General features: G+C 35.3%; 2 protein-coding genes and 1 pseudogene across 3 annotated transcripts; all 3 read left to right on the top strand.

Moving 5' to 3' along the window:
* The first annotated feature begins 2,395 nt into the window (after nt 1–2,395).
* Nucleotides 2,396–4,588, top strand: LOC125575604 (succinate dehydrogenase [ubiquinone] flavoprotein subunit 1, mitochondrial-like). 2 transcript variants are annotated; one of them, XM_048761472.1, is made up of 10 exons: nt 2,396–2,521; nt 2,599–2,684; nt 2,770–2,836; nt 2,920–3,065; nt 3,205–3,363; nt 3,473–3,619; nt 3,685–3,824; nt 3,947–4,016; nt 4,119–4,227; nt 4,302–4,588. In XM_048761472.1, the coding sequence occupies exons 4-8, from the start codon at nt 2,972–2,974 to the stop codon at nt 3,956–3,958; spliced, it is 552 nt and encodes a 183-aa protein (XP_048617429.1). In that variant the 5' UTR covers nt 2,396–2,521; nt 2,599–2,684; nt 2,770–2,836; nt 2,920–2,971; the 3' UTR covers nt 3,959–4,016; nt 4,119–4,227; nt 4,302–4,588. The 2 variants fall into 2 exon arrangements, with proteins under 2 accessions (XP_048617429.1, XP_048617431.1); XM_048761474.1 differs by lacking the exons at nt 2,396–2,521; nt 2,599–2,684; nt 2,770–2,836 and having other exon boundaries at nt 2,858–3,065; nt 4,119–4,588.
* Nucleotides 4,589–8,929: 4,341 nt separating this feature from the next.
* LOC125589151 lies at nt 8,930–9,741 on the top strand. The gene is made up of 3 exons (XM_048761481.1): nt 8,930–9,181; nt 9,270–9,403; nt 9,502–9,741. The coding sequence occupies exons 1-3, from the start codon at nt 9,018–9,020 to the stop codon at nt 9,561–9,563; spliced, it is 360 nt and encodes a 119-aa protein (XP_048617438.1). The 5' UTR covers nt 8,930–9,017; the 3' UTR covers nt 9,564–9,741.
* A 2,074-nt stretch (nt 9,742–11,815) lies between these two features.
* LOC125585182 lies at nt 11,816–13,302 on the top strand (annotated as a pseudogene).
* The last annotated feature ends 6,435 nt before the right edge of the window (nt 13,303–19,737 follow it).

Raw genomic sequence — 19,737 nt, 5'->3', positions numbered from 1 at the left:
TCAACACACAATTTCCTTTATATTATTATCTATATTGTGCTAACATCAATAATCAAAAATATTTTCTACCCAAATTTTGTGGTCGTCTACTTATCTCCCTTATCAAACTAATTTTACACAAACCTTTATTTTACAATTTAAAAGAAACCACAACAACCTAAACAATCAAAACACCAAAAACTAAAATTTCAAAAAAAAAACGAATCATTAATGATCACTTCTCTTTTTTTGTCTAATCTTAGAAATAAACTTCGAAACAAATATACCAAACTAATCACCTCAACTAAAACTCAACGACACATAAATCGAGTCAGCTAAACAAATACAAGCTACACGACCAGCTATTTAATAATTTATAAACTTACTTTCGCAACGATACATATATCGAATCAACTAAACAAATACAAACTACACGGCCACCTATTTAACAATATACAAACACAACGACCAAACATCAATGAATCTTTCTTGAAATGTGAGATGGCAGAATATCAAAGACGAAAGTCACTACAGAAAGCAGAGTCATTGCTCTTCTTTGGAGATGCAAATTGTTAATCTCTCAACTAAATGATAATTTAGAAGCTTTAACATGATAATTTATATTAACTAGGTGTTTTGTCCGCAATGCGGGCTTAAACATTTTCATAATTTTTGAAAAGTTCTTTGTTCACTATATTCATTATACTAAAATAAATCTTAAAATAACTTAATGTTATATTTTTTATTATATAATTAAATTTTTCTATTTGATTAATATTTAATTATATAGTTTATGTTTTAACTTTTTACTAAAATGCTTTTTAAGAAAACAATACAATATATATATGTAGAAATTATCTTTTTTTTTTATATTTTTAGATTTTGATAATTCAATATTCTATTTTGACTATATGATTAAGAATTTTATTTGATTAATATTTAGTTATATAATTCATATTTTTAACTTTTTATATATAATTCATGTTTTTAACTTTTTACTAAAAGACTTTTTCAGAGAACTATACAATATATACAGAAATTATCTCTTTTTTAAATTATATTGTCAGATTTTGGATAACTCTTATTATTATTAAATTTAATCAATTATCTTATCAAATAATTTAAAATTTCATTTTTATTTTTTAATTTAGTTATATATTTTATAGATTAAGGGTATAAACGATATTAACCGCTCTAACTTTTAACGTGAGAGCTCGATTCCAAAAATTTACTTTAACATGATAATTTATATTAATACGATACGCAAATGGAAGTCTATGTTCACTTACAATATGTGGAATATGTATGTTTTCACAATACTTTATGAATGAAACATATTTACCAATATTTCACTTTAATAAGATTTCAAACAATATATATAAATAAATTTAAATGTCTATATAAAGGTTTTGAAACTCAACGTCAACTGAAAATTTAATAAAAATATATTCAGATTCCATATTTGCACTGCACTCTTCTAGTATCATTAGTCACACAGTTTTCAATAAAAATAAGATTAATATAAAATATCAAAACATCATCTATTTTAAAAAATCAAAAACTTTCTAAAACATCATTTATTTCGAAATGGAAGGAGTAATCCACTGAACTAGAGTGTGTTAGAATTGTTTTTTTTTAGTTTTGGGACAATGATTAGGCCAAATTGATTGATGAAGATTTGAAAATCTAAAAAAAAAAGCTCCGTTGCCAGAAATCGAACCCAGGTCTCCTGGGTGAAAGCCAGATATCCTAACCGCTGGACGACAACGGAATTGATATTCGTTTGTCTCAATTGTAAGGGAATAGAAAGAGTTCCAAGGAAAAGCACACTATATTGTCTGTTCATGTCTACGGAGGAGTTGCATTCACGAAGAAGAAGAAGAAGATGTGGCGCTGCGTCACTCGTAGCCTTCGTGTTCCTTCCTCAAGGAACTCCTCGCTCTCTGGATCTTGCTTCCCTAGATTCTTCTCCTCCGCTTCTGTAAGATCTCTCTCTCTCTTTCTTCCGATTATTAGTTTTCCGTTTCGATCATCATCATCATACAGGGCGTCTAGTTTATTCACACGAATCATCATAGTTTTGTTGAAAACCTCTCATTCTGTTGGAGTTTTTAGGTTTTATTGTTGGATGGGATCATCGTATAAATGCTGCACTGGGGAACATGGCACATGTATGATACTGTCAAAGGCAGTGACTGGCTTGGTGATCAAGATGCTATCCAGTATATGTGTAGAGAGGCACCTAAAGCTGTTATTGAACTTGAGAACTACGGCCTTCCCTTTTCTCGTACTGAAGAGGGTAAAATCTACCAGCGTGCCTTTGGCAAAGCTCTCTCTCTCTCTCTCTAACGTCTTAATCCTAGCTCTTTGTTTCGAAAGCTTCTCATATTTGGCTTTCTTTTTCTTTTACCATCAGGTGGTGCCTGTGCTGCGGATCGGACTGGGCATGCTCTCTTGCATACCCTTTATGGACAAGCTATGAAGCATAACACACACTTCTTTGTTGAATACTTGGCTCTCGATTTGCTCATGGCTAGTGATGGTATGTGTCTGGGAGCTATTTTCTTTCTTTTTTTGCTGTCGGTATTCATGCAACATTGTTACTTCATTCATATGCAGGCAGTTGCCAGGGTGTTATTGCACTAAACATGGAAGATGGAACACTCCATCGTTTCCGCTCTGCACAAACAATTTTGGCCACTGGGGTGGGTGAGCTAGTTTTTTATATAAGACCAAGTTTTGCCAGTAGTGCAAATATGCTCACATGATGGCTGCTGTTTTTTTTTCCAGGGTTATGGAAGAGCATACTTCTCTGCAACCTCAGCACATACATGCACATAACCTCTCATCACCGAAGGTTAGCATCTTGTCCTCACATGCACTAATTTGATTGCAAAAAAAAATAAAGATTTAATGCGTTTGTCTATTATACAATTGCAGGATCCCGAGGTGAAGGTGTGGTATTCTTAGAAACAGTGAAGGTGAACGATTTATGGAACGATATGCTCCAACTGCCAAAGATCTTGCATCAAGAGATGTTGTGTCCAGATCTGTGACTATGGAAATCAGGGAAGGTCGTGGTGTAGGTATGCTTCCCTTTAAACTAGTTTTTCTTTTTTTGGAGGAACTCTCATTACATGTCTTTGAGCTGTATCCGTGCTTGATTTTGTGATACTTTAATACTCTTTTTTTTTTTTTTTGGATATGTTGCTAAATCGGCATAAGGATCATATCTATCTCCATTTGAATCATCTTCCACCAGAAGTTCTGAAAGAAAGGCTTCCAGGAGACAGCTGCAATTTTTGCTGGTGTTGATGTCACCAAAGAGCCAATTCCAGTCTTGCCCACTGTTCACTACAACATGGGTGGTATCCCAACGGCGAGGTAAGTAAGCCTTTGTAGAAACTTTGGGTGAAATTTGTGTAGAGTGGATCATGAGATGCATAAAAGCCTCGTAGCCAAAGTAATTCTTGTTTTTTTTTTTGTCCTGCAGATGCAGTGGTTCCTGGGCTTATGGCTGCTGGGGAGGCAGCTTGTGCATCTGTTCATGGTGCCAACAGGCTTGGTGCAAATTCTCTCCTCGACATTCTTGTGTTTGGTCGTGCTTGTGCAAATAGGGTTGCCGAGATAAGCAAACCAGGTCAGTCATTTTTGAGGATTTAAAGAGGAATAATCTCACTAGTTGCATTATTTCAAACGGTGCAGGTGAGACTCTAGAGGAGAATGCAGGAAAGAAGATAATCGAATGGCTGAACAAGTTAAGACACTCAAGCGGGTCGCTTCCTACATCAAGTATCAGATTAAACATGCAGCTGTCTTCCGCACCCAAGAAACATTGGAAGAAGGTAAAGTGGAAGAATCTTTTTTCTTAATTTATAATGGATTCAGAGCTCTATGGCTCTCTCTCTCTCACCTGCAGAACCCGCCAATTTATTTTACACACTTATTGGTATGGAATAAAACACAGGTTGTCAGTTGATTGACAAGGCATGGGAAAGTTTCGAGGATGTCCAAGTTAAAGATGGGAGTTTGATATGGTAAAAACAAACGACACTCTACAAATGTGATCGAGATTATTGATTATCAATGTTCCAAAAAGCTCTTATTTTATAAAAAATGCATCAACTCTGATTTGACAGAGACAATATATAGAAACTGGAGAACCTTTTGATAAACGCTTCCATAACAATGCATTCAGCGGAAGCACGAAAGGAAAGCAGAGGAGCACATGCTCGGGAGGATTTCACGGTTTGATTCCACTTCCTCGTTTAACATGCATATATATGATTTAACACCACTCTCAAATAATATAATGACTGAAGAAAAGAGAGGATGGAGAATGGATGAAGCATACATTACATTGGTGTTGGGGGTGGATTTACATCCTCCCTCAAAGGCCCATTAGACATTTAATTAGGTCTACTTTTTTTATAAAACCCTAAACATCTTTCTTCTATAAATGGAGAACTACCTCCATATGAGAAAGGATCTTGACCTCTTCTTAGACTTAAGAAAATACTTTTATATAGATTTTGTATTCTAAGGTTCACTTTACCTTTGTAATCATTTTGGTGATGAACCTTTAATCAATGAAATCTATTTTATGTTCTTTTCCCATTTGATTTCATTTGATTATTTCTCCTAAGCCTGAAGAATCTAATTTTATTCTTAGATTCTTTTATTGTATTGATTCAACAAACACTACCAGCATAAATACCATTTTTGGATCAAACAGTTGGCGCTAGAAGGAGGGGCCAAGGAGAACTATCTTCAAAACAAATCAAAAAAAAAAAAAAAAAAAGAATTGCAATGTCGTCTTGTTTCTGGGTTTTGGTTCTACAGAGCGAGAGATACTGACGATAACGGGTCAAAGTTTGAACCTTTCTTCAACCAACGACAAAGCTTAGCTGCGGATTGACCCACCAAAGAACCAAGATCCTCGTAGAGCTTGTCGTCTCTATCCTCATCGACGCGCCGGTGAAGCTTTCGTCTCGACCCGCCGGTGAAGCTTCCGTCTCGATCCGCCGGTGAAGTTGACGGCGTCTCGTCCGCTTCTGCGCAAAAGTCCCGACCCAGAGCTCTTCATCTACGGACCAGAGAGCTTTCCGTCCGAGAAGAGCTCGTCGGTGGAGAGCATTGAGCTTGAGCTTTCCGTTCAGACAACTCATCAGTCTGACTTGAGATCGCGCTTAATCTCCAAGAACAGGTCGCGCTTAATCTCAGCAGCGAGGGACACCTCGTCACAAGTTGCCATCTCCGCACGAGCTTCTCGTCTCGTCCTTTCGATTGAGAAGATTGCAACAGGGCTCACAAGCTTGATCTTGGCAGAGCTCACGAGTTTGATCTCATCCAACGCTACCTATGGCTCAATCATGAAGATGCGTGGTCATGCCAGACACGGTCTTAACGGAAAGCATCGCACCTGCTACTTTGTCAAGCAATGGTGAAAGCTTCAAGTTTCAGAGAGGCTCAGTTGATGAATTCATTTAAGGCCGCAGAGTTCTAAGGTCTCCGCAACTGGCGCGAACAGGAGAGAAGAAGAGTTCAGTAAGAACAAGCTCATCACCTGATCTCGCATGACTGTTATGATAGCCCATCACCTGATCCTGCAAGAACAAGCTCATGCTCCGTCATGATATTTAGAGCAGCTCAAAGGTTCGAGGACGCCAACACCGAGAAGCCAAAACTGGACGTCACAAACAGAGCTCGGATCTTATCTTGGGGTAAAAGAGCTTTGGTGAAGGTGTTATGGTATCATCAACCTCTCGATTTTATTTCAAGAAAGCTCTCCCAAGAGACATGACCACAACATCGGGTCCACCTCGAAACAATTCTCCTCCTGCTAAAAGATAAGTGTTCTATTACTTATGAGATAACTCATATTATTATTGCTCGTAGCCTATACATGTTAATAACTAATAATTGTCATGTTAACGAGAAACTAGCTCCACCGCTTGCTTAATATTGAAACAAAACGTGTGTTTTTTTCTTTTATTTGGATTTTGTTTGATCTAATCATGATTGTGGTTTTGATGAACCAGAGTCAATCACGATTGTCAAGCCAAAAAGAAAAATCAGAACCGGAGTAACGTGGAGTCCTGAAGCCACCTCGCCACAAGAGACGTCCGGAGGCTCGAGACGAAACCTTCTCAGCATATTTGTGATCTCTGCAATCGAGAAGCAGACAAGTGACCCGCACCAAGAATGACGAGCTCAAATTCTCTCAACGAGCTTGCCGCAACCGGCACAAGCTCTAGACGAACTCATTTTAAGCTCGGCTTGGATAAGAGATAACTACACCATCTCATCTCGGGGAGGTCTCTTCTTGATCCATGGCCGTCCATCTCGGCGAGGTCTCCTCTCGATTCATAGCTATCCGTCTCGACGAGATCTCCATCTCAGCAAGTCGTTTGTTGGTCTCTTTGGTGGCTCTTCATTCTGGTCGTGTTAGCACCGTCACTACTGATTCAGTGGACTTACTCAAGTGGTCAAGTGATTCAGAGTAACATCACGTTCTAGTCAAGTGGAAAACCAAAAAGGCGCTCGGTAACATGTGTGGTAGAGATGATGACTCGATCACGTTTCATACGGTTGCCTACATGAGACCGAAGAAGAAAGGAGTTCGAGCTCATTGTCTCTCTCTCGGCAACCACTCCATCTTCTCCACCACAAAGCAGAGCCAAAGAGAAAACATAGCCAACAAGCGGCTACCACCATCATGTACTCATGCTTCAAAGGACAGCCCTCAGCTACGAGCTTGCTGGAAGCAGTACAAGCGACACAAACCAGCACGCTTTCTCAACATCATCATAGCCTGATGAACACACAAGCCAACAACTTGCTCGGGGCACACGATCTCAACACAACACGAGACTTCGGGTCGGCAATAGTTCGGTAAACGTGTATTTTCGGCACGAGTTTAAATTGAACTTGCTTTTTATTAGGCACGAGTTTGCGGTCGACTCGCTTGTTGTTAGACACGAGTTTACAAAAACTCATCTTTGGCTAGGCATTAGTTTACAGAAGCTCTCCTTCCACTAGGCACGAGTTCTCAGTAAACTCGCCTCTGTCTTAGCATGAGTCAAGTAAACTCGTCTTTCGCTAAGCACGAGTTTAAAGCAAACTTGCTTTTTACTAGGCACAAGTTCGAAATAAACTCGTTTAAATCGTCATAGGCGTGAATGTGTCTAATTAATTGTCTAATAAACCCTATTCGTAAAATTCATAGAGATCGACTTCATCTCTCTCTACGAACTTGGGAGGCTTACTGTTGGGGGTGGATTTACATCCTCCCTCAAAGGCCCATTAGACATTTAATTAGGCCCACTTTCTTTATAAAACCCTAAACATCTTTCTTCTATAAATGGAGAACTACCTCTATATGAGAAAGGATTTTGACCTCTTCTTAAACTTAAGAAAATACTTTCATATAGATTTTGTATTCTAAGGTTCACTTTACCTTTGTAATCATTTTGGTGATGAACCTTTAATCAATGAAATCTATTTTATGTTTTTTTCCCATTTGATTTCATTTGATTATTTCTCCTAAGCCTCAAGAATCTAATTTTATTCTTAGATTCTTTTATTGTATTGATTCAATAAACACTACCAGCATAAATACCATTTTTGGATCAAACAATTGGGATACTGGGAAGATGAGAAGGTGAGGTTGGAGTATAGGCCTGTTCACATGGACACTCTCGATTGACACTTTCCCTCCCAAAGCTCGCGTCTATTAATTGATTCCCCTCCCACACATGCAAAGTAGCACCCATATGCTTTATTACTTTTTATGTCATCAGAATAATTAATAACAATATCAGGAGAGAAGGAAAATGGAATTAGAAGAAGACCAAAAGAAAAATAGTTTTCTACTTGTTACAGTGTTGATAAGCTCATGATGGGTTTTTACATTTTGACACCTGAAGTGTGTAATAAAGTGATTACAAACAAAAGAAAACTTTATTTGTTTGATATATTTCTCTTTTAATCATTTCCTGGAACACTACACTTGGTGATATAAGCAGTTTTTAATATGATTTTCTTATTAACTCTGGATTAGTGGATTGGATGGATGTTAATAAATAATTAGACTGGAAACTAGAGATCCAATTGTGTCCATCTGAAGAAAAGAAAACAGCAATAAAAATAGGGCTCTGATCAAGCAAAGACTAGATCAGTCTGGGTTTTAAGCTTTGTGGCTGATTCACTTTTAATGACCACGATTTTCAAATCAACACTCTGAACTATTTTGGATTGGGTCGGTAGCAAAATCTGATAGGCCGAATAACTCTAGACCAGCTTGCTTGGGTTTTTATTAACTTTTCTTTGCGGCTCAAATTGGTAAGATAGGATTTGTCATTGAAATATAAACCGTCGCATCGTGTGGTATGGCATCTCTGACAAACACGTTACTCGACTCCTTTCTTCACCCGCCACATTTCGTCAGAGCTCCACGTGACGAAAGCTTGGCAAGACACCGTCGTACTAGGGGAAACAGAGATGCTTAATTAAAGGTTTAGACCATCTCCAATGGCTTACTCTATTTTTTACTCTAAAATAGAGTAACTCTATAATAGAGTTTGAATTTGCTCCAATGCTATTCTATTTTAAAGTAGAAAATAGAGTGATGAACAAAAAAAAACAAATTACTCTATATTTGGAGTAAACCTATTTTTCACTCTATTATAGAGTGAGAAATAGAATACTATTGGAGCATTTCTTACTCTAAACTCTATTTTAAAATAAAAAATAGAGTGGAGTTGGAGATGCTCTTAGGCTTTAGCCCTGACGTGATAAAATTCGATAACTCCATTTTTTTTTTTTTTTTTTGAAGAACTTTTACTAACTCCACCTTTTATAACCTTTCTTTATTCAAAATGCACCACGTAGTACATAATGTACATTACTCGTGTCAGTCCCCTAGTATTAACTATTACGTAAAGAGTTCTTTAAACTTATAATCTTCTTGTAAGAAGTAGAAACTACTTCCTCTCTATAAATTCAAAGGCTTCAAAAAAACCTCAGAAAGGTGAGAAATGATCTACGTGTTTAAGACTATCCGACCACTATCTTCAACAACTGTCTCTTTCTTGTCACCTCGGTGTAGAACTGGCAACAACGTTACCGGACTTAGTTTTGCGACCGCTTCTGACCAGCAAAAGATGGATAAGAAGCCTGAAAATCCAAACGAGAAAACCGGGTTTGTCTTGTCCACTTTGTATGTGTAATAGCGTTTGGAAGTTATTTTAATGTTTTTGCTCCATTATCTTTTGATGAAAATGGAGCAGGGACGTGATCATGTCGCATTCGTTTGGAGAAGGGTACGCAACGAGGTCTGATGAAGAAGGGTTTGGAGGAACCTATGGAGGAAATCAAACTTTCCAAAAGGACAACAATGATAAGGTCCATGAGAACCCCCCTGGTAATTTCACAACACTTTATTATATGTACAATACAAGTAAATATCTCTTAATCGATGGTGATTGTTTACGATTGTGTATGTATTTTCATTTTGGGAAGATTACGACACAACTCAAGGTAGCGAAGCCAAGGAGGAGGAGAAAGTTAGGAACCAGACGTAAACAATTTTCGTTTTGCTTTTCTATTTAATTTTATAATAAATAAAATCAAACTTGTGCTATGTAGATTCTTGCTCAAGCTTTCTATTGTGTTTTTGGACCCGGTAATTTTGGTTTTTATTTTTATTTTTGTTACCATCATCACTGAGTTATATCAGTAAGACTAGGACACTTGTTTATCCATGGCATATGTAATTAACTCACTCGTACTGATCCTTCTCAACTGAGCGGGGCTCATGCATGCCACCCGAATGTCTACACGTGTAGTCGCCTCTTATCTTGTTTGGCCTGTAATGAAAATTCATAAATAGATGTACACGCCTTTCACAATTCATACACAAATCTAAGGGTGTCAGAATGGATAAACCCAATCCATAATCCAAATGGGTTTACTGTTAATGGATCATGGATCAATCTAATCTATTTAATATAAATAAGTTAGATGTGTTGAATTGATCCATAACCATTGAATTAAATAGGTTAGATGAGTTAATGGTTGATCCATCAACCCAACATCTTTATAATGATTTATTTTTAAGTTAAGACTAAGTTGATCGAAATGAGAAAACGTTTTTTTGTAGTTTTGGTGAAAAAACACGTTTTTGCGATTTAGGCAGGAAACCACGTTTTTGCAGTTTTGGCGGGAAAACACGTTTCGTAGTTTTAGCGGAAAATGTGTTTTTGCGGTTTTAGCAGAAAAACATATTTTTGGGTTTTGGCGGGAAAACGTGTTTTTGCAGGAAACACGTTTTTGCGGGAAAACGTAGTTTTGCAGGAAAACGACTTTTACAGTTTTGGCGGGAAAATGAATTTTGGGAGGGGGGAGGGGTTTGGCGGGAAACATATTTTTGTGAATTTTAGCAGAAAACGCATTTTACCGAATAAATGATTGAACTTTAGAGAAACTTATGATTTCCCAATTCTATCAAACCTTAGAATTGGGTGGTTTACTCATGTTTTTTTTATTTGAAAACCAAATAGGTCAGAGTTGACCCAACCCAATAAATCCATTAACTTGTTAACCCATTAACCTATTAACCCATTAACCTATTGAATCAAAAATAATCAGTTCATTTGAGTTAATGGATCAACTTGGGTTGAGTCAACCCATAGATCATGACCCATTTTGACATCCCTAGACAAATCTTGGTTTTATTTTATAAACTGATAAGCGTTTTAAACCCAAGTAAAACAATGAATCTACTGTATACATTTTTACCGGCGGTTATGTAAATGTCAATCACTCAAATGTCACGTTACGGGTGAGCAATTTGAACCAAATAGTAAAATACTTGAATGGATATTAAACTAGGAGAGATTAGATATCTAAACTTGAACGGGAAATATCCGAATTCGAATGAATATACGAAGATAACCGAATATATGAATATTTAATTTTACATTTCTAGTTTACTTTTTTAATTTTATTCAAAATATTTATATTAATGATGTACTTGGATCAAAATCAGATAATATACATATAATTATGGGCAAAATCATTTGCTACTCACTTAAAATATAAATTAAACTCTTGTTTTTTATATTAATAAAAGTTACATCCAAAATTTTAAAACAACAACTAAATTAGCATTTTTATGATTTAAAGTTTTATCTTTAAACCTATTAATAATTTAATCTATTAAAAATTAGAAAACTAGTTAAGTTAAAAAGTATATATTTCAAATACAAAAAACTTAGACAGTGAAAAATTTAATTTTTTTTAAAAATCTAAATATTCGAAACTGACCCAAATAAGAGCATTTCCATCCCCACTCCATAATTTACTGCAAAATGAAGTGGAAAATAGAATAGTGAAGAAACAAAAAAGTGATTACTCCATAAATGGAGAGATTTTTTATTTTTTGTTTATACTCCATTTTCCACTCTATTTTTGGAGTAAATTATGGAGTGGGGATGGAGATGCCCTAACCAAACCCGATCCGAAATATAGAAATATCCTAACGATTTCTATACCTCTATGTAGAAATATCCGATCCGAATCTGAATGTGTATCTATTCGAACCCCACCCCTATGTCACGTGACATAGCCTTTGTGGGTTAGATTTCTTTTTATTTTAAATCACGACGTTGATGACATTGCTGCTTCTTCTCCGGTAAGGAAAAAACCACCCACCGATGCCCACCCGCAGCAAGGATGGATTCTACACAGAACCGATATAAAGAAAACAGAACCGAAGTATTAGGATTTTTTGGCTCTGCCGAGGTCTGATGCAAGTAACTTTTATCACAATACAATGGAAACGGTGAGGCTGTAATTCAACAACTCTTTGGTTAAACCAAAACCGAACTAAACGGATTAGAGCCGAAGTTCTTTTAGTTTATTTGGATGAGTTATTATTGTTTTTTTCTTCTTCTGCATTTAGTGTATGTGTGAATGTACAGTACTTTACGGTAGATACAGTGGTGAACAAAGAAAAATAAGTTTTAACAAAAAATGTTTGTACAAATAAAATATATCTTTAGTTGTTATCATTTCAAAGTGTTCTAATATTATTTATTCTAAACACTAATATATATATATATATATATATATATATATAATTTCGATATACCAACCGGCCCTGACCAAAACACTAATTATTCTAATATAAATAAAAATTAATTTTAAATAATTAATCAATATAAAAAATTATAAAATGAATATTTGTTTAAAAATATCTAATAATATAAAATCTACCAATTAATTAAATCGTTTAAAATTAATACATTTATAAATAAAGTACTATGATGATTATAATATTATTAATTTGTACAGATACTGTAATTAAGAGACTAAGAGCATGATTATCCACTGAACCCCTTTTTGGGTTTCTAAAACTTTTTTTTTTTTGCTTTATCTGATTTAAAAAAAAAAAATTAAAATCGCATCAATTGCGGGCCGCCACGTGTCGGTGGGACCCGCAAACAGTGCACAAAACCCATCTGAATCGATCCTCAACTCACGTCTTCTGTCACCGTTTTTAAAATATTGGTGGAGCCCACACACACTTTTTTGCCTAAGAAACCGTTTTACATACTGCAATAATGCTGCTCTAAAGAGTGAATAGCCTCCTGACCGCTAGTGTCTTGATTCGGAGTCGGACGAACTTTAATGGTTGTAGAGCTATTATGCTTCGGCGATGTCTTTTTCTATAATTGACATTATTTAGGTAGCTTAAATTTTCGATTCAGTGAACTGCTTGTTTTTCTTGCAATCATTTTATTTTGAAAGAATATCACTAGCATGCGACCTACTTTGTAACTTTTCTAATAAACAAAATATATCGACTTTATAATTCAATAGTTTATTTTCAACAATTAAGCACGTACACAATCTCTATATAAATGCCCCCATAGAAGCAAGTATTACTTCACACAACCTCTCATATCTCTCTCTTTTTCTGTTTTCTTTTCCATCTCCCATTTTTTTCTCCAGTGGAGTCTTCTATGGGTCAAAAGAAAACATTGTTCGTTTGCGTTGTTTTAATGATGGTGCTTTTTAATGGGTTTTAACCATGGACGAACCCTAAGAAACATGAAAGTTGATGATAAGATGAATGTTGGTCATGATGATAGCAAGACGATGAAGGCTATGAACAACGATCTGATAGTTGATGAAAAGGCGGTCCAGCTCTCGCAGCCACCTCCGTCGCCACCACCGGAAGGTAAATATGCAGAAGATTTCAGGCCTACAACACCTGGTCATAGCCCTGGGATTGGCGATAGTTTATCGCACAACTAAACTAAACATTTCTATGCAATGGTTAATCCACATATGCATGTGTATATGTGTACTTGTGATTTGTAAACGTATGATTTACTATTGTCTTTTAATCATGTGCATGCAGTTCCACTTATAATACGTACGTAACGATGTTCGATGAAAAAAAATCTTCAATTTACTTCTTGGAATACAAATGGTTTAGGTTTTCTTTTCCAGTCGAGGTTGAGTACAGATGATACCTCATCATGCGTATATAAGCAATCATTCGGAAACTACAACATATACACATTGTTAAATATTGGCCACAATAATTAATCATAAGAACTGGTTATTAGTTTAAGGTTTTATATAAATATTTGAAGTTTTAAAACACAGATACAACGTTTATGACTTTTAAACATTGCTAAAACTATCTACTTAAAAATCTATAAAATTTGATATAATAATGAACTTGTTTTATTAATTCCAAAACAGATATCTATAGAAATATTGTAGAGTTGTAATTTGAATTATTACTAACTACTTCATCAATTTCGATTTAATTGTCGTTTTAGGTAATTGCACACAAATTAAGAAAATATTTAATTTCGTATATTTCTAATAGAAAACATCATTACCTATACACCTAATCATATTTTAACCAATAAAAAAAATTGATAGGAGATTAAGATTAATAAGTTTTGCGAACTTTAAAACATACTTGTTTTGTGACGAATTTTTTTCTCTAGAACGACAAATAATTCGAAACAGAATGAGTAATAAATAAAACAATAGCCACTATACGTATTTTGTATGCGTCAAAAAACCTTTAAAAGACATATATATTTTGTATGCCAGAATACTTTAAAAAGATATATATTTTGATAAATTGAAAACATATATTTGAATCACCCTAAAAATCAATATATATATATATAATTTATAAAATATAATTAACTCTTTTTAACTCTGGATGCTAAAATGTCAAAGAATCAGCAAGGCCTCACATGCAAAAATACCATACAAAAAGACCTTACAAACTGTGGTGAGATTCGTTTTCGTAAATTTTTTTCTCTATATGATGTTCTTATAGTCAGATCTGCTTATAGTATGTGTTATATGGTGATAAAGCAACGGCAATGGTGCTGCGGTGAACTGAGGGTTTACAAATAACTAAATGTTTACTTTGAACTTATATTATAAATAAAGACATCTCTTGGTAAGTTGGTGTTTAATTATTTATTCATCATAATAAAGTTATAAGTTATAACTTTGAGGTTGAGGTTGAGATTGTAATGTTAATTACTCTACTTTTTGTCATCGTTATGAAACAATAGCAAATTGCACTTCTACCTCCCAGCCTTTTGGCTTTTATCACTTCCTCTCTTTTTTGTCAACTCTTTTATCACTTCCTCAAAAAGTAATTGTGGCACCTCTGTCAAAAAATAAATAAATATGGCAAATGATTTATCGCATAAAGAATACAGGTTCCTGTGCAAAATATATTGAAAGTAAAAGAAAAGTCAAGTGGTAGGAGACTGTGGTAGGCCTCTCGAAGGACTTCCCTGCGTCTGGGAACCAACCAAATAATTAATAAAAACAACCTTCTCACTTTTTAACATGTCATCATATGGCTGCACACATACTTTTAGGCCAGTGGCTTTTAGGGCATAGTAGTACGAATATTCAAAAATATGGGATATTCCCACTACCAAATGTATAGCACAATTACAACAAGTGTCAATATAAAATTTTCAAGTGAAATTGGTTCAATCAGTTAATATCACTTGAAAATTTTGTAATGTTCCTTCAGTGAAATACTTTGACGTAGATTTATTTTGAAACATTCACTACAAGAAAACAGCGGTATTCTGACGGACGTTCCGACGGAAAATGAAATCCTCAGAAAATACCGAGGAATTTCTGAGGATATTCCGAGGAAACACAAAATTTGGTTTCCTCGGAATTTCCTCGGAATATACCGACAGAATTCCGAGGAAATATCATTCCGTCGGAATATTCTTATGGAATACCGAGGAAAATTGTATTCCTCGGAAAAAATCGATGAATTCCGAGGAAATATTATAGACGTTAGAGAGCCGTTGGAGAGCCGTTGGGGGGATTTTAAAAATTCCGAGGAAATTCCGACGAACTAGCCGTTGGCATCGGAATTCCGTCGGAATTTCCTCGGTCTGTCGGCAGGATTTCAACTATAAATACAAGCACCCCTGTTCCTCTTCATTCACTCCATATCTTCATCCTCCCTCTCACTCTCTTTACACACGAATTTGATTCATAAAAAACATGTCTTCTTCAAATTATTTTCGTTCTTGGATCGATCGACCTCATTTGGATCCGAACACGAGATTGCTTACGGAAGAATACCAACGAGGTATAACCGAATTCATGGGGTTAGTTCACCGACAACCGGAAGCAAAAACATGTATGTTAAGATGTCCTTGCTCTAATTGTAAAAATAAAAAGGTTATTAAAGAGTGGGATGTTTGGACTCATCTATATTTGAGTGGGTTTACACGAAGTTACAAAATTTGGTATCATCATGGGGAAACTGATTATGAACATGGTAGTACTAGCGAACCTCAGCTAGCGGTTAGATTAGAAGAACCAATTAGAACGGATGTAGATTATGGTGTAGGTACTGAGCAGATGGTAAATGATCATTTTAGAGGGGAAGATTTACCCAATGCCGAAGCTAGGAGATTTTATGATATGTTGGATGCTGGAAAGCAACCATTGTACGAAGGTTGCAGAGATGGTCATTCAGCTTTATCATCTGCTACAAGATTGATGGGCATTAAGACGGATTATAATTTGGCTGAAGACTGTGTGGATGCGATTGCTGATTATGTAAAAAGTATTCTACCCGAAGATAATGTAGCTCCTGGCTCATACTACGAGGTTCAGAAACTCGTAGCTGATCTTGGTTTATCGTATCAGGTAATAGATGTATGCAGAGACAACTGCATGATTTATTGGAGGGCGGATGAACAGCGGGTTTCATGCAAATTTTGTGGGAAGCCTCGTTATAAAGATACGAGTGGAAGAGTTCCAATGCCATATAAAAGGATGTGGTATTTGCCTTTGACAGAAAGGTTGCAGAGGTTGTATCTGTCTGAACGCACAGCGCAACCAATGAGATGGCATGCGGAGCACTCAACAGATGGTGAGATCAGACATCCTTCAGATGCAAAAGCGTGGAAGCATTTCCAATCAAAGTATCCCGACTTTGCGTATGAGAGAAGAAATGTCTACCTTGGATTATGTACTGATGGTTTCAGCCCGTTTGGCAAGAGTGGAAGACAGTATTCTCTATGGCCAATCATTCTTACACCATACAACCTACCCCCAAACTTGTGCTTGCGACGAGAGTTTTTGTTTCTCTCGATTCTCGTTCCCGGACCAGAGCATCCTAAGAGATCACTTGATGTGTTTCTTCAGCCACTAATATATGAGTTGCAACAACTATGGGCTCAAGGTGCTGAAACATACGATGTTTCGTATAAAGAAAACTTTCAAATGCGGGCAGTACTAATGTGGACAATAAGTGATTTTCCAGTATATGGTATGTTATTTGGATGGACAACGTATGTTATCTGGATGGACAATAAGTGATTTTTCAGCATATGGTATTTTCCAGCATATGATCCATGAGTTACTGTTACAAGACTCAACCCGAGAGGCCGAGTTCAGGGAAGTTCTGAGCTGGAAGACCCACTACAACCAAGCACATCCGGCAACTTAAGTGCAGCAGAAGATTTAGGTGGAGTTGGCCTTGTAGTCGATTTAACCGACTTCGGAGAGGAAGCCGCCGTTCACGTAGAGGATGAACCAGTGATTGGAGAGTTTCACCAAGATCCAGATTCATCTGGTGATGACGACTCGGAAACAGACTAGCGTCGACCTTTTTTTTTTTTTTAAATATAAATACCGAGAAAATTCTGAGGGCATATAGGTTTTCCTCGGAATTTTCTCGGTATAGATCTTGTCGATTTAGGGATTTGATTATACATACCTTTTCCTCGGAATTTCCTAGGAATTTTCTGAGGAAATTCCGACGAAGATAGGGTTTTCCTCGGAATTCCCTCGGAAAATTCCGAGGAAATTCCGAGGAACTAGGGATTTTAAACCGAAAACAATGTTTTACGGATTGAATAACACGTATATAACTTTCATTAAGTGTCTTAACCAGATTATGAAGTCAAACTTTGGTGTTTTACCCAATAACAAACACTTTTACGATTGCATGAACGAAAACCACACAACATAAGAGAAACACTTATACACTTTAATAAACGGTAAAGGGAATACTTACAATTATTTTTGAAATTTTGTTATTTCATGGTTTATGATCATCTATACAAAGAATCCTCAATGGTATGCATTATAATTGTATAAGAAATGAAATACGACGAAAATAATCGATGTTTTGAAACCCCAAACCCTGGTTCCTCAAAATTTCCTCGGTAATTACCGAGGGTATTCCGAGGAAACCTGGTTCCTCGGAATATTTTCATTTAACCGGGTAAACCAAACCGCCAAATATTTCGCGAAAATTGAATTAATGATTTCCGAGGAAATTCCGACGGAAATGTAAAATATTTCCGACGAAATTCCGACGGATAGTTTCCGTCGGACGCGTCATTTTATTAGGTCGAACCAGATCTTCTTCCCCATTTCTCTCTTCCTCTCTGCGCCGAACTCTCTCTCCCTCTCGCGATTTTCGGCGACTCCACCCTTCTCTCTCGCGATTTCCGGCGAATCTGCCCTAATCCTCTCCCATAATCATGTATGAACCCTATCCTACTCTCTTAGGGTAGATTTGTATGGTTTTTAAGTAGATTTGATGAATTTGGAATGAGATTTATAGATTTTTGTTAGGTTGAATGGTAGGATTGTGTAAAATCGAGTTTGATTATGTATTTCACTTGATTTGGATTTTTTTTTTTGGTTTTTATTAATTTTGTGGTTATAAAAATCGAATTTGTAATTATATATATATATTGAAAACGTTTTTTGTATATAAAATCTATTTTTTGCATTTTAAAATCATTTATATATTTATTAAACATTTTTAAAATCTATAAAACTTTTTTTGTGATTAAAATCATATATATAATATTTAAAATCATTTTTTGTGGTTATAAAACGTTTTATGTATTTTATATATAAAATATAAATTTCTATATTTATTAAACATTTTTAATATTATTTAAACTATTTTTTGTAATTATTAAACATTTTAAATATTTTTAAAACTATTTTTTGTAATTATTAAACTGTTTTTGGGATTTATTAAAACTATTGTTTTAATTTTTAAACTATTTTTTATTTATTAAAACTTCTTTTGTTAATTATTAAACTATTTATATTTTTGTGATTAAAAACTATTTTTTTAACTATTTTTTATTTAAACTGTTTTTTTTTATTAAAATTATTAGAACTAATTTTTAAATTTATTTTTTTTTAATTTACAGGTCTAATGATGATCAGACCCGGCCTCGCCAGCGTCGTAGCCGGGGTGGTATGGGGAGCCAGTCTCGGGGTTCGTCCAGCCATGTTCAGGATTCCGTTTCGCCCCACAGCTCCTACCATACATCTCCCTCTCCATTACCCGCTCCTGCTGCTCCCGCTTCCGCTGCTGCACCCGCTCCTGCTCCTCCGGGAGTGATGAGTGTTGTGCAGTTGGTTCGATAGCCCGGTCGTGACCATCTTCCCTATCTCACTGAGTATCCACATGGACATGGTCAAACACGGTAATTAAACTTTTATTTTTTTCCTTAAAATTTGATTCATTATTAATAATTTGTTCTTTTTATTAGGTTCAACCGATCCGGGAACGGGATCAGCGCATGGATCAACCGTATGATGTACTCGGCCCTCGACAAGGGACATCCGACTTTCACTGACTTCCCTCTCGAGAAGCAGCATCTGTGGTTTTGTCAGTTTGCGGTAAGTATTCAAATTTTTTACTTATATTTTTTATTTATTAAAACTATTTTTTTGTAATTATTAAACTATTTTCTATATTTATTAAACATTTTAAATATTATTAAAACTATTTTTTTAATTATTAAACTATTTTTTATTTATTAAAACTTTTTTTGTAATTATTAAACTATTTTCTATATTTATTAAACTATTTTTTATTTATTAAAACTTTTTTTTGTAATTATAAACTATTTATATTTTTGTGCTTAAAAACTATTTTTAAACTATTTCAGCAAGAATTCAACTGGAATTCCGATGATACGCTCTCTATCTATCACCATTTTATCCATAAAGTTATGGACAACTATGGGAAGCAGATGTACGAGTGGAAGAAGAAGTGGGAAGCAAACAAGGTAGTTTTTAATTTATTAACAATTTTTAATTTATTAAACTATTTTTTAAATTATTAAACTATTTTTTTTTTTTTAAATTAAGAGGTCCCAAGGTCGATGAACGACACGGTCT

Source organism: Brassica napus, chromosome A2 (genome assembly GCF_020379485.1).
Source record: "Brassica napus cultivar Da-Ae chromosome A2, Da-Ae, whole genome shotgun sequence".
NCBI lineage: Eukaryota > Viridiplantae > Streptophyta > Magnoliopsida > Brassicales > Brassicaceae > Brassica > Brassica napus.
This window is presented reverse-complemented; position numbering and strand designations above follow the sequence as displayed.

Excerpts from the sequence above, each read along its gene's own strand:
- LOC125589151 (XM_048761481.1), top strand. The coding sequence starts at position 9,018 with ATGATCTACGTGTTTAAGACTATCCGACCACTATCTTCAACAACTGTC. Across the intron at positions 9,182-9,269 it reads AATCCAAACGAGAAAACCGG|GGACGTGATCATGTCGCATT; the intron begins GTTTGTCTTGTC and ends AAAATGGAGCAG. Across the intron at positions 9,404-9,501 it reads GGTCCATGAGAACCCCCCTG|ATTACGACACAACTCAAGGT; the intron begins GTAATTTCACAA and ends CATTTTGGGAAG.
- LOC125575604 (XM_048761472.1), top strand. The coding sequence starts at position 2,972 with ATGGAACGATATGCTCCAACTGCCAAAGATCTTGCATCAAGAGATGTT. Across the intron at positions 3,364-3,472 it reads GGTGGTATCCCAACGGCGAG|ATGCAGTGGTTCCTGGGCTT; the intron begins GTAAGTAAGCCT and ends TTTGTCCTGCAG. Across the intron at positions 3,620-3,684 it reads TGCCGAGATAAGCAAACCAG|GTGAGACTCTAGAGGAGAAT; the intron begins GTCAGTCATTTT and ends CAAACGGTGCAG.